Source organism: Schistocerca cancellata, chromosome 12 (assembly GCF_023864275.1).
Source record: "Schistocerca cancellata isolate TAMUIC-IGC-003103 chromosome 12, iqSchCanc2.1, whole genome shotgun sequence".
In the NCBI taxonomy this organism is placed as follows: Eukaryota; Metazoa; Arthropoda; class Insecta; order Orthoptera; family Acrididae; genus Schistocerca; species Schistocerca cancellata.
The window spans coordinates 47,336,951-47,355,648 of record NC_064637.1 but is presented as its reverse complement, the minus strand read 5'-3'; the positions used below and the strand labels follow the sequence as shown (position 1 = coordinate 47,355,648).

Genomic DNA, 18,698 nt, shown 5'->3' with positions numbered 1-18,698 from the left:
ATTAGAGACATTTTAGATTTAAAAATCTAGTCAGTTGCCGTGCTTCATTTCTGACTGTATCACTATTCAGCATAAGAATAATATGAATATAAACATGACATGATATTTATATTCTTCCACGTTTGCTGTTGCCTCACTCTAGTTTCGTAGCTTATTAGGCAGACAGGATTTAAATAAGATAGCAGCAAACACGAAAGAATACACGACATAATGTTTACATTCTTCTACCTTTTCTTTCCATTTATTTGCCAACGCAGAAGTTTTGGTGCCAGTATTTATCTTTGTGCCTGCAAAGCATCCCTGTGTAGCGCTACATATATTCGACGGCAGAAGTTAGTTGTGGCGGCACCCACCAACATTTTTCAGAACTTCTGCTTACTTTGCACTCGATTCTAAGCCGCAGGCGGTTTTTTGGATTACGAAAACCGGAAAAAAGTGCGGCTTATATTCGAGTAAATACGGTATGTCAGTTTGTGAGAAACTGCGTGCTGTAATTGAGTTTTGAATTTGAAGAGTTCATCTACATGTAGAGCACACTTATCCTCCATACAGTCTCAACTTAGCTCCATCTTATTTTCATCTCTTTCCAAAACATAAAGTATTCCTTTGAGGAGTTCACTTCAGTAGTGATGAAGCGATGCTAGCAGAGATGAGGTTGTGGCTCCATTAACAAAGTCAAACATTCTACAGTGATGGTATCAACAAACTGGCCTCTCATTAGGATAAATATATTCATCACCAGGGTGACTGAGGAATAAACATGTAGACATGAAGGATAATGATGTCGAATGTTAATGTTTTTATTTAAAAAGTTTTAAAGAGTCTTCACATAGAAAATTTGGAGAAATTACTTTTTAGCTCGTTGTCGTAGATGAACTATCTATATTCATGTCAGGCATGTTAGTCTAGTGGTAAAGCACGTGCATACAAACCAAGAGATCACAGGATCAAATCTTGGTCAGACCACAGATTTTTCAGTCTTTGTTTTAACCTAGCGTGCACCTCGGAATGATGTGAGGAGTCACCAGAAACAGCAGGTAGTTCAGATTACACATTAAACTGTAGGTCATCATTCCCTGTGTAACTGGGATGTGTTAGGGACACGCAACACATGGAAATGGCCTCCAGTAGAAAGACTTGAACCAGGCCATTGAACCACACAATATTATTATTATTTATACACACAATTAATTTTGCATGGAACCCTCAGTGTGTGCATCCTTCTCACACTTGTCTGGTTTATCACCTTATTATTGATGTGTTAGTATTGTGTTTAGCTTTATGCACTTTGGCTGGCCTGTTCACCATAAGCTGTGTTTCATCATTGAAAATTTTGTATTTTACGGACAGGTGGCAGATCGAACGCTCCCAAGGCAAGTGTATTTGAAGATGATGTAGCGGCATTTAAGGAGGAGGACACGCCTGTGGAGTTTTCGAGAGCAACGAGTCTTTCGTCACTGACCATTGATGATGAGCCAAAGATCTCAAATGATACTCTTTTGAAGGTAAGGAACATTTTCTTTTAACTGTGTAGTTTTTTTATATAAGTGGAAATAGTTTGGTGGTGACATTTAAATAGCACTACATAAGATGTAGAAAGAAAGAGAGAACAGGTAATTATCATTACTGAGTTTAGCACAAAGAGATTGTATGCAGGTGACAAAGTTCAGATGATGATACACGAGTCAAGCCAGTAAATAATGACTGTATTTGGAATAAGAGTAGTCATTGGGATAAGGGTATTTGTGGGAATGAAGTAAAAATATCTTTAAAAATTAACTGAACGACATGATACATCCTTGTATATACATTTCCATGCTCATAAGTTTGAACACAATTCAATTACAGCAAGCATGTTAGGCCGTAGTAGAAGTAGGTAAATCGCAATTCAAGATGACAGTGACATATATGTTTGTCGTTTCCGAGAGCATATTCTTATAGAAAAGTCAGTGTGTACGACAGGTAGGAATAATGGACTACTGCAGTGATTGCAGTTATTGTCTGTGAAAATGCTCTATACAAATTATCATGTTAATAAGTATTTTAAAACATATGAAATACTATTCATAATGAGTATGAAGCTGGACATCCACGATGCCCTTTTGCCTGTAATAGTTAAAAGTCTCTTTTATGTTAAAATTTTTCACAAATAGTAACTTTTAGCACAAAACCGGTTTGCAGTACCAGAAGCAGATTAAAAAACCTTTCTAACGATGTCATTCATCCCTGTACAACAATTAAGTGTTGAGAAAAAGGGGATGTTGACTTGTATATGACCAGTTGGTGATCACATGGGGACAATTTTTTTTAAATGTGTGGTGGCTATAGAAGGAGGGCCAACTCAATCTGTTGAGATCAAATGAGAAGTAACAATGGATTTGACATTCAAGCATAGCTTGCATTGGGTGGAAGTTACACAACATTAATTTATGTATTCATTTGTTTATATACATCTCATATTTGTTAAATAACTTGTACAGCGATAAATATATGGAACCTTTCAAGTATTGAAGTATTAATATTGCCACGTCATAAGCATTACATTAACTGGGAACAGACATCGATAATCTGATAAATGTGCTGAAATTGTGAGATAAAGTGGCTGAGTCCACTATTGCAGTGTGAATACTGTCAAGTATGGCTTTCATGGAAGGTTCAATGTCGGAAGAAGTTTAGAAATGTTTATATCTTAGTAGCGTATTCCAGCTACCTTGCCACTCAGTTTTAGCTCTTATCTTGGATACTTTCACAGAACTTTCAGTACTAACCTTAACAAGTGTTGAGCACTGTGTTAGTCCTTCGAATGGCTTTTAAAAAAGTATACCATTTCAGTAAAGAACACCATACTAGGGCCCGTATAGCTGTTGATACAAGAGTTATGAGCATTGACCATGCATACTTCAGTAGTGACTTCTGAAAGACCATTCATTCTCTTTCAATTAGACACATCTCATAGCACAGTGCACCTTCCATTTCACACTGTTGACAACAGCAAAGCATTGTTACACAGACTCCACGAGACACTGATTGCATTATACAACAGTCCCAATCCACGAGTTCATGACCGCATGGTGATTGGTCAGAGCTGAGTCCTATATGCACACAACTTGCTCAATAGTACCTCAGAGATGCTCAGTAGAAATGAAATCATAGTGGGGACTCTGTTACATTTCATGTCACATATTACAAGAGAATACTTCTAGCTCTCCCACCTCAACAATGCCCTCTTGGCAAGTGGGATGTAACACCTTACATCGTTTTCAGCATACTCATTCCTTTCAAATGGAAATCTTGGATTAAAAGTGTTCTGGGACAGTGCAGCACATCTGTAAAGTAAATAGCAGACAAGATGCAATCAATTCCTGGAGTATTTATCGAGTAGGCATGGTAACAGACAGTGGATGAGCACCACAGTACAGTGGTAGAGTTGTAGTACATCAGTATAATGCATAAAAAGTGTAACTGTGAGGGTACGGAATTGTTGCGTAGCTAAATTTGGTATTTTTCTCTTAAATAGAGACGCAAAGTTAACTGTACCCTCGTCGTCATTTATCAGTGAGTAATCATGTTGTTTATTAACATTGTGTTTTAGACAGTGCACTTTAAACAATGCACCCTCACATTTCATATTTTTATACATATAATATTTTCTGTTAGTAAAATTATTGGTTAGTGTTGTATTATAATTTGTTTGAGGTACTACTTTTGTGATGTGGGACAGTTGGAGTTTTTCAGCAGATGCCTTTACATTAGAACAAGTATATCATGCAGCTTCCAACTCCACACAGCCCATCAGAAGAAGTTAATCGAATATTCTTCAAGGAAAAACATTCATTAACATTATATATAAAAAAAGTTCTCTGAAAATCTGTAAATCATTTTAATGTCAATTTGATATCCCCACTGAGACCACTATCATGTATGTTCACACAGAAAATGTACATGGATACACAATGCAGTGGAAACTTAAATTACACAAAAGAAAAAGTAAATAATTAATATGTTAAAACAGAATATACTTCAAGAATATCTTTAGGAAAAGTACAGATTGCTACTCACCATAAAGATGACATGTTGAGTTGTAGACAGCACAATGAAAAGACTGTTACACACTCAGCGAGTTTTCGGCCAAAGCCTTCATCAGAAAAGAAAACAGACACACACATTCACTCAAGCAAACACACCTCATGCATACAGCAATGCTCTTTTAGGCTGCTCCAGCCAGTTTGCATTCTAGCCGGAGGTAGGGGGGATCGTGTGTGCATGAACTGTGAATGTGCATGTTGTTGTTGGTTGTTGTTGTTGTTGTTGTTGTTTTTCCCCCTGAAGAAGGCTTTGCCCAAAAGCTCACTGTGTAACAGTCTCTTCATTGTGGTGTCTGTGACTCGATGTGCCATCCTTGTGGTGACTAGCATCTAACTTTTCCTAATATTCCAACCTAGAGTTTTCATTGTTCAAGAATATTTTTTATGGTTTTGCCAAGCAGAGCTCTAGAGGGTATGGGTCATCCAAAAATGTAGTAAAGTCGTGTAGTAAATATTTTCTTCATTAGTTTCATGTTTTTTTTTTTTTTTTTTTAATTCTCAGTGTGAACTTTATTTCTTTCAGAGTCGTATTTCGCACCAGGGTGTCACCACATGGTAGGGTACTGAAGTGGTAAAATCTTAAACGTATTCATGGGAGTATATTCCGTTTCAGCATATTAATTATTTACTTTTTCTCTTGCACACTTTAAATAAGTTTTACTAAATTGTACATCGGTGTGCATTTATTGCGCGATCATATATATATGCGTACTTTTAGTGTGGGTACCGAATTGACATTAAAATGATTTGTAAATTTTTTACAGAATGCATTTATATATGTTGTTCACGAATATTCTCCCTTGAAAATATTGACATTGCTCATTCTGATGTAAAGGTGTCTGCTGGCAAACTCAAACAACCACACACCACTGAAGGAGTACCTCAAACAAATAACAAAATAACATAAACCAGTATTTGAACTAACACACAGAATTATTTGTCTAAAAATAAGAAACACAATGGTGTATTGTTTGAAGTGCATTGACTTTAACATAATATTAATAAACTACCTGATTACTCATTTGTATACAATGACTGTAAAGGGAAACATCCTGAATTTAACTACACAAAACTTCTGTACTTTCACGTAAGAGAAACTGATGTGAAACTTTAATAGGAATCCTTGAAAGAGAGATGACATAGTTCCTCCAAAACCCAGGGGTTTGAGTAACTGGTCCTTTCTTCCTAATCTTTCTCAACCTGTCACTGTCTCCTCCATGAGGAGGAACTAGTAGTTATGATTTTATGTATGTCTGTCAACAGCACTTAACATTTCTCCTCCTGAAAGTAATTACTGTCCAGCAATTCAATCTCGTAATTAGAATATAAATGATTACAGTTGTCTGAACATGTAGGTTGCAGTTTGTCTCTTTGAGGGTGCACAATGCTATTTATACCTCGGTTTTGGTTGGTAGCAGTTTTAGTGAGCAGAAAGACTTGATTAAAAGTTTTTGTAAAGTTGAAGGCCACTTTGTTCTTTTCCCTAGCTTTCCAAATGTTGATACTGTACCATTTCATCCACTGTTTTTTACAAGAGCTATTTCTCCCTCTTTTTTCCGGATTTCACTGACGTAATTCTCCTGCCGCAGGAAGTTCGTACGACACCCAGGCAGTCCCCGTCGCTGCAGGTGACGTCCGAAGAGGACGGCACGGAGAAGCAGGACCGCGAGAAGGGTACGGAGTGCGGCGAGCTGCCTCCTGTCAGCGAGGGCGAGGAGGAGGCGGACGAGGACATGCTCAACGCCTGCATCAGCGTGGGGATGCCCGGCACGGGCAGGTCGGTGCCTTACTGCATTCGCCTGTCGTAATTTGTGAAATCTCGTATACCGGGTGATCAAAAAGTCGGTATAAATTTGAAAACTTAATAAGCCACAGAATAATGTAGATAGAGAGGTAAAAATTGACACACATGCTTGGAATGACATGGGGTTTTAGTAGAACCAAAAAAAATTGCTAGATGCGTGAAAGATCTCTTGTGCGCATCGTTTGGTGATGATCGTGTGCTCAGTCGCCACTTTTGTCAGGCTTGGCCTCCCAGGTCCTCAGACCTCAGTCCTTGCGATTACTGGCTTTTGGGTTACCTGAAGTCGCAAGTGTATCGTGATCGACCGACCGACATCTCTAGGGATGCTGAAAGACAACATCCGACGCCAATGCCTTACTGTAACTCCGGACATGCTTGACAGTGCTGTTCACAACATTATTCCATGACTGCAGCTATTGTTGAGGAATGATGGTGGACATATTGAGCATTTCCTGTAAAGAACACCATCTTTGCTTTGTTGTGCTAATTATTGCTATTCTGATCAGATGAAGCGCCATCTGTCGGAAATATTGTGAACTTTTGTATTTTTTTATTTTTTGGTTCTAATAAAACCCCATGTCATTCCAAGCACGTGTGTCAATTTGTACCTCTCTATCTACATTATTCCATGATTTATTCAGTTTTCAAATTTATACTGACCTTTTGATTACCCGGTACATACAATCTGGTAAGGTATCTGGAACTACATTGCATCTCAACACTTCGAGTTGCAGATACAAAGGCAGGCCTCATCTGGCATTTAACCTGTGTAGTGGTGAGACATAGCTTAAGTAGCAAGAACAGATAGTGTCGGTGCAAATTTTTTGAATATCACAGAATTTACATTTGCACTACGAAAATAAAGGTTTCAGCAGAGTCAAACTGTAGCCTCGTATACATTCTTCTTACAAAGATCGAATGCTAACCACGTGGTCATGAACTCTGCTCTCTGGCACCTACGTAGAGACACATCAGTTACGTAATAGATGTGTAAAACTTCTCTTGTGACTTTCTCAAAATTGCTAAAGTAGTGCACCTTACAATTTGCACATTACGTTGTTTTGATGGCCTACTAAAAGTGTACTAAGTTTCAAGCAAATCTGTGATCCCAACGTCGTGGCCTCCCGTTGTCAGTGCGTGTAGTACATTGTACGCGTGACCTGTTTGTAGTGACAGACATTTCTGTACAATTTCTCTGGTACTGAGACTTTGGTTCAGTTTTCCTTAGATTTTCCAGCTAATTATGTGAGAAGAAGTGATAAGTTGCAGCTTTGACTAACTCTCATTTTAATATACAGACTTAAAGAGTGCTTCTTATCGTTACTTGTGACCCCTCAGTATTCTTTAGTACACTACTAGCCATTAAAATTGCTACACCAAGAAGAAATGCAGATGATAAACGAGTATTCATTGGACAAATATATTATACTAGAACTGACATGCGATTACATTTTCATACAATTTGGGTGCATAGATCCCGAGAAATCAGTACCCAGAACAACCACCTCTGGCCCTAATAACGGCCTTGATACGCCTGGGCATTGAGTCAAACAGAGCTGGGATGGCATGTACAGGTACAGCTGCCCATGCAGGTTCAACACGATACCACAGTTCATCAAGAGTAGTGACTGGCATATTGTGACAAGCCAGTTGCTCGGCCTCCATTGACCAGACGTTTTCAATTGGTGAGAGATCTGGAGAATGTGCTGGCCAGGGCAGCAGTTGAACATTTTCTGTATCCAGAAAGGCCCGCACAGGAACTGCAATACGGGGTCGTGCATTATCCTGTTGAAATGTAGTGTTTCGCAGGGATCGAGTGAAGGGTAGAGTCACGGATCGTAACACATCTGAAATGTAACGTCCACTGTTCAAAGTGCCGTCAATGTGAACAAGAGGTAGCAGAGACGTGTAACCAATGGCACCCCCTACCGCCACGCCTGGTCGTATTCCAGTATGGTGATGACGAATACACCCTTCCAATGTGCGTTCACCGCGATGTCGCCCAATACGGATGCAACCATTGTGATGCTGTAAACAGAACCTGGATTCATCCGAAAAAATGACGTTTTGCCTTTCGTGCACCCAGGTTCGTCATTGAGTACACCATCACTGGCGCTCCTGTCTGTGATGCAGCGTCAAGGGTAACTGCAGCCACAGTCTCCGAGCTGATAGTCCATGCTGCTGCAAATGTCGTCGAACTGTTTGTGCAGATGGTTGTTCGTCTTGCAAACATCCCCATCTGTTGACTCAGGGATCGAGATGTGGCTGCACGATCCATTACAGCCGTGCGCATAAGATGCCTGTCATCTCGACTGCTAGTGATATGAGGCCATTGGGATCCAGCACGGCATTCCATATTACCCTCCTGAACACACTGTTTCCATATTCTTCTAACAGTCATTGGATCTTGACCAACGCGAGCAGCAGTGTCACGATACAATAAACCGCAATTGCGATAGTCTACAATCCCACATTTATCAAAGTCGAAAACGTGATGGTACACATTTCTCCTCCGTACATGAGGCATCACAACAACGTTTCACCAGACATTGCCAGTCAACTGCTGTTTGTGTATGAGAAATTGGTTGGAAACTTTCCTCATGTCAGCACGTTGTAGGTGTCGCCACCAGCGCCAACCTCGTGTGAATGCTCTGAAAAGCTAATCATTTGCATATCACAGCATCTTCTTCCTGTCGGTTAAATTTTGCATCTGTAGCACGTCATCTTCACGGTGGAGCAATTTTAATGGCCAGTAGTGTAATTTAAATCAGTATTGCACCTGTATAGTCAACCAAAGAATTTTTAAACACTGAAACACGCCATTATTTTTTGCAACGTGCAAAGTGTTGTCTTGTGTATTATTAATCTGCTTTCTCTGCATGCTTCTTGTGAAATCAGCATGTCATCTACTACACCTTTATCTCTTGTTTATACTCAGACAAGTGGAGAAAGGTTGTGAAATCTCTGTGCTTAATAGTAATTTGTTATAAAAAATTGACTGATATATAGAACTCAGAGTGAATCGAGAATTGAACATGTAGTTACCCTCTGTAGGATGTGTCTACAGAAAGTAAGTGCACAATGACACTATTACCAGAAGGTTCATATCGATACTGTACGGGTGACTGTGGAGTATAAATGCAGGTGATGTGATTCCTGAAATAATACGAAGATAACACTGTACCAATATTAGTCTTATTTGTCAGAAATCAAGTACTATCTGTGGAAAGTAACTATCTAACATGGCTGCTCGGGAAAGCCGTCAAGTGCTAAAAGCACGATAACTGTTCGTACGTGAATCCCTCTCTCATTCTAAAAACTTCGGCTACATCTGAAAAAATTCTGACCTGTCAACAGTTTCACAATCTCATACAGGTACAGATGGCTGCCATACGTTGTTTAAAATCCCAGGTACCAGGATCGTACGACATGAGAATAAAAATGTCATTTCTTCAGTATAATGTATCTCAGCAATGGTGGTGAGTGTGTTAAGAAGTACCTCAACGATTGCCGTTCCTGACCCTGTAAATTAGCAAAGTTCATCCCTGTGCAGTCAGACTTTGTTTACAATTGCTCACCACAAAGTTCTGCTTTGCCATAAATCTTCAGGCAACGTCACAGGAGGACAATGAAACTTTACTACAGTAGTCAATAGTTCAGAATTTCACAGGCACTGAACTACAGTGCTTGACCCTAGCTAAGGAACAACTCCCAACAGCTACGGAACGATCAACAATTACTTCGGAGCACCCAACCGATGACAGTAAAAGGGTAAAGGGTGGGGTGTGTTAACTGCATTCAACAGTTCAACAAGTACAGTGTTTGACAAAGGTGGTTGTGGAACCAATTAGTGTGACATTCCATGTGGTTCAACAGCATGTCTGTGAGACATGAGTTAAGTGCTTATGATTGGATGAGCAGTTGGACGACTTGAAGCCAGTCAAGGTATTACTGCTGTGGCCACAATAATGTGTGTGTCCAAAAATGTCGTCTCACAGTTAAGATAGGCCACTGACGGTCTAAATGCTATGCGGAAGCACACCAGTGGTCATAGACATACCATCACACTGCAAGGGAATCAATAGGTAGCCCTAGTAGCAAAAGGGAATAGAAGGCTCACTCCTAGGTAAATCACGGCAGTTCTTGCAGCTGCTGCCAAAACCATTTTACGGCTATTAAATCAGGCTCGTTTGTATACTCGGAAGCCTTTGAATGCGGCCCAATTCAACCACGCCATTGTCGAGAATGAGTTTGTAGGTGTAAGGAGCATGTAGGTTTGGTCAGCAACAGTGGTCCAGAGTGATATTCTACAGTGAATTCTGCTTCTCTGTGGCAAGTGACCCTGGATGCCAGTTAGTGTGGAGAGAGAGGGGAACACACTACAGAACACAGAATGTTTGTGAATGTCATCAGTATGGCATAGACGTTATGGTGTGGACAGGCATTATACACAATGGCCAAACACTGCTGCATATCTTTGCACAAAGTGCTGTTAGAGCAGAGTATTATTGCAGTGAGATTCTTCTGGATTGTGTGTGTCTGTTAATGGGTACCAACTTTCTGTTTGTGGGTGACACTGCCCACCTGCACAGGACTGCTGAGATGTCAGGCACACTGGCAAATGAAGGTATTGAATGTCTGGAATGACCTGCGTATTCTCCAGACGTAAATGCTATAGAGCATGCGTGATATGCTCTTAGCAGGTGTTCTTGTCAGTGAACACCCCCATCCCAAACCGTGCAAGAACTGAAAACCACCTTGATAGAGGAGTGTGGCAGTATCCCCCAAGGACTCAACAGTTTGGTAGCCAGCACGAATAACAGGTGCAAAATGTGCATTAGTGCCTGAGGAGGTCATATTCGTTACTGAGAGTCCAATATCGTACTTTATGTAGGGAGTTGTGCCTGTGTCAATTATAAACATATGTATTACTTAATTGAATACATAAAAAATCTACTCACCAAGTGGCGGCAGAACACACACTGCTTTGATTGACATACTTTCAGAGCAAGTGGCTTTTTCTTCAGGCAGAAGGGTTGAAGGGGAAGGAAGAAGGGTGAAGAAAAAGGACTAGAGAAGTCTAGGAAAATGGGCAGATTTTGGGAAAGTCACCCAGCACTGTGGGCCAGGGAAGACGTACCGTAAGGAATGAGAAGGAAGGACTGATTGTTGGGGACTGCGTCGGACAAGATTTGAAAATCTGAGAGCTAAAGGTGGAAGGCAGGGTAATATGCAAGACAGAGATTACTACTAAATCGTGATGCACAAGTTAATAAGAGTGAGAAGCTAAGTGCATTGTACATAACAGAGGTGGGAGGGTGCAGTAAAGTAGACAGGAAACACAATGAAAGATGTAGAAAACTAAAACAGAGTGATGCAAAGAGTAGTTACGGTAATTGCGTAGCTTCTCACTCTTATTAACTTGTGCACATTGTTTTAGTGCCGGCCGCTGTGGCTGAGCAGTTCTAAGCGCTTCAGTGTGGAACCACGCGGCTGCTACGGTCGCAGGTTCGAATCCTGCCTCGGGCATGGATCGGTGTGATGTCCTTACGTTAGTTAGGTTTAAGTAGTTCTAAGTTCTAGGGGACTGATGACCTCAGATGTTAAGTCCCTTAGTACTCAGAGCCATTTGAGCCATTTTTGATGTTTTAGTAGTAATCTCTATCTTTGCATATTACCCTGTCTTCCACTAAAGGTGGAAAAAGCTCTCATGTTCTCAAATCTCGTCCAATGCAGTCTCCAACAGTCAGTCCTTCCTTCTCATCCCATACGGTAAGTCTCTCCTGCCTGCAGCACTGAGTGACTTTCCCAAAATCTACCCCTTTTCCTAGACCTCTCCAGTCCTTTTCCTTCACCCTTCTTCCTTCCCCTTTAACTCTTCTGCCTGAAGGAGCCGCTGGCTGTGAAAGCTTGCCATTCACAGCAGTCTATTTTGTGTGTGTTCTGCCGCTGCTTGGTGAGTAGATTTTTTATCTATCCAATTAAATAATTTTATGAATAATAAATTGTTTTCATTGTTATATACATATGTATGTGTGTTATCCTGCTTTCCATTTTGGTGAAGTCTGTACCCTTTTCTTTTATAAATATACCACCACCCCTGTTACGTACGTAACAGGTTCCAGATCGCCCATCATTACCTGTGATTATTCCTGTCCGACAATGTACCTGTTTCTTAGCAACTGTCACCCAGTGTATCAGTTTCACCTGAGAGTACTCGCCGTTGCAGGCAGCGGCACTACGACAGGCTGGGCCACCGGTCGGCCGGCCACGCGAACCGGAGCCCGGGCCGCCCCAGCGGTATTCCGCTCAAGGTGGGAGCCGGCCCTCGCAGGCACGCCAAAGTGGTGGCTGCGCCCCAGCCGCAGAACAACTACGTAGAGGTTTGTGCTGCACTCTCCTTTACTGTGCCTTTGACTTACTGCTTTTACATGTCTTGAGGAAAGTTAGTTACTGAAATTAGAACACAGTGAGCAATAATTCATTAAACAAAAATACCATTACCAGTGAGGTGGAGCTGTAGATACGCGTGTGTGCCTGCATCAGAATGTAAGTCATGTGCCAATCTTGAATTATGTTGGATTAATAATAAACAATGGAAGGAGTAAAGGTAACCACTTGACATATAGCATTGAGCCAGACAGCAGGCATGTAAACAAGATTGAAATTGCCTCTCAGCTTTCTGACAATGTCCTGTAAGGCATGTTTTTGTGGTCTATATTTTACGGAAATATTTGGCAACAAAAGCAATTCTGTCAACATTGCTGCAATGTGGGTGCAATACACAGCAATTTTGCAGCGTGGCAGGGTAGTATTAATGACGTTGTAGGTAGTTACCTGTGTATTGCTGTGGAGTTGCTGATGTTTTCTACCAAGGGTGGCGAATATTTTATATTGTACGGCAATATCTCCCTCTGTTTTTATCTGTAAATGCTTCACTCTTGCTCTGACTTTTACGAGGGTAATCCTAAAGTAAGGTCTCCAATTTTTTTGTAAGTACATAGACCTGTTTATTTCTACAATGGTTTACATCACTTTACAGCTTGAACATTTAGCTATTTTTCGACATAATCACCATCTCTGTCGATACATTTTTGTAGACGCTGTGGCAGTTTTTGTATGCCCATGTCATACAAGCTCGCTGCCGTGCTGTTCAGAAAGTTATGAACCTCTTCTTTCACGTCATCATCGGAGCTGAATTGCTCAGACCACAGTTAATGCTGACAGGTGCTGTGAGACTCTGAAAAAACTCAAAAGGGCAATCCAGCATTGGAGAAGAGGAATGTTGAGCAAGGGCGTACACATTCTCCATGACAACGCTCGCCCACACACCGCTCGGCAAACCGTTGCTCTCCTGCAACAGTTTCAGTGGAACGTAATCACCCACCCACCCTATATTCCTGACTATCACCTGTTCTCTAGGTTAAAAGAACATTTGGCCGAAAGCGATTCAGCTCCGACGACGAGGTGAAAGAAGAGGTTCATAACTTTCTGAACAGCATGGCAGCGAGCTGGTATGACATGGGCATACAATAATGAAATAAGGCATTGTTGGCCGGGGCGCCCCATGTGGGGGGAGTTCGGCCACCATATTGCAAGTCATTTTTAGTTGACACCATTTCCATGACTTGTGGGTCAATGATGATGAAGGACACAAAACACCCATCCCCTGCCGGGAATCGAACCAGGGCCCGTTGCGTGGTAGACAGAAACGCTACCACTAAGCTATGGAGGCGGACATGGGCGTACAAAAACTGCCACAGCGTCTACAAAAATGCATCGACAGAAATGGTGATTGTGTTGAAAAATAGCTAAATGTTGAAGCTGTAAACTGATGTAAACCATTGTAGAAATAAACAGGTCTAGGTACTTATAAAAAAAATAGGAGACCTTACTTTCGGGATTACCCTCGTATTTGTCACTACCCTCGGTGTCAGTTGTATGGCCACATGTCCGAGCGAAAACAATGCCAATTTGCTTTTGTTCGAAAGTTTGTGTGCATACAAATAGCTGTCTATTTTGTTGTTATGTGGACACTATATTGTGGCAGTTTTAGGTGCAGTTATTTTGCACTGTGGTTGTGTAAGTTACCAGTAGGTCGGCTGTGTGCCACCACTGCCAACCGCAGTGAACAGTTCCACTGTAGTCGCCACCAAATAGTTTATTACACTCCACTTTGCTTTGTCTTGTGCACTGTCATTTTCTTTCTTATTTTGAAGTGAGTGAAGACAATAACACTGCTGCATAAAGAGGTTTGACTGCAACTCTCACCACACGAGAAGGCGTTAATGATCCCTATGACTGCTAGGTCAGCTCTGGTTTCGTAGGTGCACAGAACACGGACACAGGTGGCACCACTGTGTGAAGGAGACGGGGCTTGCTCCCCAGCACCACTCCTCACCACTCGAGCAGTCTCAAGTTCTCTTTTGTGTACGCTCACAGCTTACTGCCACAATATAGTGTCCGCATAATAGTTGTTTGTTGTTGTGATTTTGTGTACGGCAGTGGAAAAATTGACAAACAAGAGAATTGTGAATTTTATAAAGTAATCCATATACTACTAGAGCTACGGAACACCAAAAGTAGGGTGTGCAAAGGTCACAATCTGAGAAAGGACTGTTGATGAGCAGTTGGCAGTGATGGCAGAATCTGACTTGATGAAGCATAAAAAAATTTCCCAAGTCTTCAAACCTGTGCCAAATGCGAGGGAAACAGTTGCATAGGAAGAGTGGAAGTGTAGGTGCCTTTTCATCCATGCCACGACTTTCTCGAGGTGGACCTGAAATGGGAATTAATATGTAAGCAGTGGCATGTGCTGTTGAACAAGAGTAAAATGTAATAAACAGAGTAACTACTTTCAAATTTACCGTAATGAAATCCTTCAGTCTTTCTACCAATACTTATAATAACAAGTAGCTTATTGTTTAATAGTTCACTTTAAAGAGTAATATTGGACTTGGGTACATATTGGTTTATTTTTGCGTAAGAAATGGTTTGAATGTTGGCAACACATGATATGGGAAGAAAAATAATGAAAAGACAAGAAGTTACAGATGGGGACAGATAAGGAGAAATATGGTAATTGACTACTTTCTGGTGGAGAAGCAAAATCATATACAGTTGATGGATGTAACTGCACTCACAAGAGAAGGTTTTGATAGAGACCATTGAGTAGTGGTGGCAAAGATGAGGATGGGTAAAATGAAAGATTAAAGGCAGAAAGGGAGAAAAAAATAAAAGTGTGGTAACTAAAAGGTATGAAGATACAAGAAAAGTTCAGGGAGTTACTTAAGCTCAAAATACCAAGCACTGAATGTGGAAATGTGGAGACAGAATGGGATAAGTTCAGAGAGGCATTTGTACACACTGCAGAGAACACCTGTGTCAGAACGTCTTGAAAGATGAAGGGTAAGGAGACACCATTGTGGAAAGAAAGGGAGAGGAAAGCAGCAAAGGAAAAGAAGAAAAATGGAACACAGATGAAAAGGAAGAAAGTAAAAGGAAATGGCAGGAAAGTAAAAAGAAGTGATAGTGGAAGGGTGGTGAAAGGGAAAAATGGAGAGCTAATAATGCAACAAGAGGCGGTAAGGAAAAGATGGAAACAGTATTTGGATAAACTACTAAAAGTGAAAAACAGTACTGAGAAATGAATGGAAGTAACAGTGGATTCTGCAATAATTAGAACGCAGATCCCCAACTTTGCTTTCACAAAATTTTCAATTCTCTGCCCACGGGTAGACCTTTTCATGTAATGTAATTCACATTTACAATTTGGTGATTATACAACAATTTCTTCTCATACTGTGGTCATACACATAGACCTACGTCTTCCAGAGCTAGTTTTGAAGTAAGAAGTACTGACATTGCTTTTTATACATATATACTTTCGGAGAATAATTTATATTGTTATTTCAAGTAGTGCTTTGGACTCAGAGGTGCTTAACTGCAGCATACTGTTAAAATAACAGTGACGAGTTTTGGAAGTTTGTATTTCATTTAGGGCAAAAATGAGGTACACTGACATCTTTCTTAGTTATGTTGGTGAAAAGTACTGACTCTAATTTTGGGTCACCTGCTCCTCCCCAGCAGATGAACGCCGGAGGTCCGTGTGAAGACACAGTGCGCACCTACTGCACCGAGGGCACTCCGGCAGCCGGTCTGTCTCACGCCGGCTCACGTTCCGACCTCTCTGTGTTGTCATTACCGGGGACTGGCACGGGAACAGGGGACCTCTCGGACGACAACTTGTCAGCTGGCGGCGATGACAACATGCTGGCAGAATGCATCCAGTCCGGCATGCCTAAGGTAAAGTGCTCTGTTAGATATATGGTGTGTGTGTGTGTGTGTGTGTGTGTGTGTGTGTGTGTGTGTGTGCGTGCGTGCGTGCGTGCGTGCAATGCCAGTAGCACATGTGCACTTCCGTGTGTGTGTGTGTGTGTGTGTGTGCGTGCGATGCCAGTAGCACATGTGCACTTCCATGACACACTACAAAAGACAGTTTGCCCGTCAGTTACATTTTGTCCACAAATATCACATAAGTCTTTAGCTGTGAATGTGTTTGGCACTTCCTGTCATTGTTATTGTGGACTTATCTAATTTATTTGGATATGAGGAAGTGGAGTCATTATATGCCTGTCTTGCAGGTTTTGTTCAGTATACTGTATTTTGATGCATATGATTAAACCATTAGCAAGAATGAAATGACCCAAATTAATTGCCCACACTGCTTTTGTACCATCTATGAGGGAACTCCCCCCCCATGAACCACGGACCTTGCTGATGGTGGGGAGGATTGCTTGCCTCAGCGATACAGATAGTCGTACCGTAGGTGCAACCACAACGGAGGGGTAACTGTTGAGAGGCCAGACAAACGTGTCATTCCTGAAGAGGGGCAGCAGCCTTTTCAGTAGTTGCAGGGGCAACAGTCTGGATGATTGACTGATCTGGCCTTGTAACAATAACCAATATGGCCTTGCTGTGCTGGTACTGCGAACAGCTGAAAGCAAGGGGAAACTACAGCCGTAATTTTTCTCGAGGACATGCAGCTTTACTGAGAACTGCAGTAAACCAGTCTCAGGACTGAAGACCCCCAACAACAACAACAACAACAACAACAACAACAACATGAGGGGACTTGAAAAAGTTGCCCATTATTTCAGCAGGCCGAGTAACTTTTATTGAGTTGTGCACTTCACTTTAAAGTGGCACGGATAAGGACACAGTTTTTCAAGATATAATCACAGAGTCTTTGCAAACAGTGGTCAGAACACTCTGCCAATCATTCAGTTCCTCATTAATATAAATCCATTCGTCAGTCACAGAGCCACGTGAGAATTGCACTTTGACTGTCGTCATCGGAAAATCTCTTTCTCCACAGATGTTCTTTCAGCTTCTGAAAAAAGGGACCCCGCACAGTACAAGATCTGCTCTTTCTGATCAACATCACTCACATCTGCGGTGTCAGTCAAATTGTTGGCACCATTTCAGTACAGCTGGTCATGACATTGCATTTGGTTCATATACTGGTAGAATTTCATGGTGAACCTGTGTACAATTCATACGTTTGCCCACAAGAATCATACTTTCCCATGTATTTCAACTTTGGTGTGCATTGCAAAAATAGTATCTTACGCCTTACTGTTACTGTCCGTTTCAATGTTGCTATAGAATGCATGTTAAACATATGTAATGCTTTTACATGGATTGCAAAGTACATTTGTGTGGGAATTGACTTGCCAATGCTGTTTCTCACGGAGAAACACTCCACAACTAATTTAACAGTGAAAATAATCAATTTTTGAAAATATAATGGTTTTGGATGAATAGAAAATCTACTTACCAAATGGCAGCAGTAGAAAGCACATATAAAGTATCGAAATTTGCAAGCTAGTGGCTCCTTTTGGCAGAAGAGTTGATGGGGGAAGAACTGGGATGTCGGGAAAGGACCGATGAGATTTAGGAAATGGAGAGAGTTCAGAAGAATTGCCCATAACCCTAGGTTAGGGGAGAATTACCAGACGAGACGAGAAGGAAAGACTAATTTTTGGGGACTGCGCCAGTCAAGATTTGAAAATTGGAGAGCTTAAAGGTGGAAGATAGGATAATACTCGAAATAGAGATTACTGACAAAACATTGTCCACAAGTTAATAAGAACAGAAAGTTAAGTGCATTGTATGTGGTAGTGGTGGGGAGTGGGCAAAAATAGACTGGTCAGAAAATGAAAGATATAGAAAACTAAAAGGGAGTGAGGAAAGAAATAGTTACTGAGAAGAAATGCTGAGACTGAAGAAAGTAACTAACATTAAAGCCAGGTGGTCTCAAGAACTGAGGGCATGTTGTATCGTCACTTCTCACTTGTAGAGATTTGTTTAAGGAAAATCTTTTTTATCTTTATTAGGTGGAAGGAGCTGCAGAAGTGTTGATACACCCTTAAGGCAAAAACAACAATGCACCACAAAGAAATTACCTGAATGGGACGGAAATCAGTCGATTTGTTGTACGTGTGCAGGCAAACAAATGATTGCAATTTCAGAAAATTTGGTCCGTTTTCGTAAGAGAAAGGGCTTCACAAGTTGAGCAAGTTAATAATGCTTTGATCCACTTCTGATGCTTGTGCAAGCAGTTATTCAACTTAGCAGTGATTGATAGAGACCTTGCTGGCCAAGGTAGGGTTTGACAAGCACGAAGACAAACAGTAGAAACTCTTGTCGTACGCAGGTGAGCGTTATCTTGCTGAAGTGTAAGCCCAGGATGGCTTGCCATGAAGGGCAACAAAACTGGGGTATAGAATATCACTGACATACCTTTG

General features: G+C 41.2%; 1 protein-coding gene across 1 annotated transcript in view; it reads left to right on the top strand.

Annotated features, from left to right (window-relative positions):
* LOC126109440 (uncharacterized) overlaps window positions 1-18,698 on the top strand; it is an 841,290-nt gene that overhangs the window by 732,201 nt on the left and 90,391 nt on the right. Inside the window, exons 23-26 of the mRNA XM_049914471.1 lie at window positions 1,351-1,505; window positions 5,675-5,862; window positions 12,119-12,272; window positions 15,976-16,194. Coding sequence (XP_049770428.1) covers window positions 1,351-1,505; window positions 5,675-5,862; window positions 12,119-12,272; window positions 15,976-16,194 — 716 coding nt within the window. The remainder of the gene's footprint in view (window positions 1-1,350; window positions 1,506-5,674; window positions 5,863-12,118; window positions 12,273-15,975; window positions 16,195-18,698) is intronic.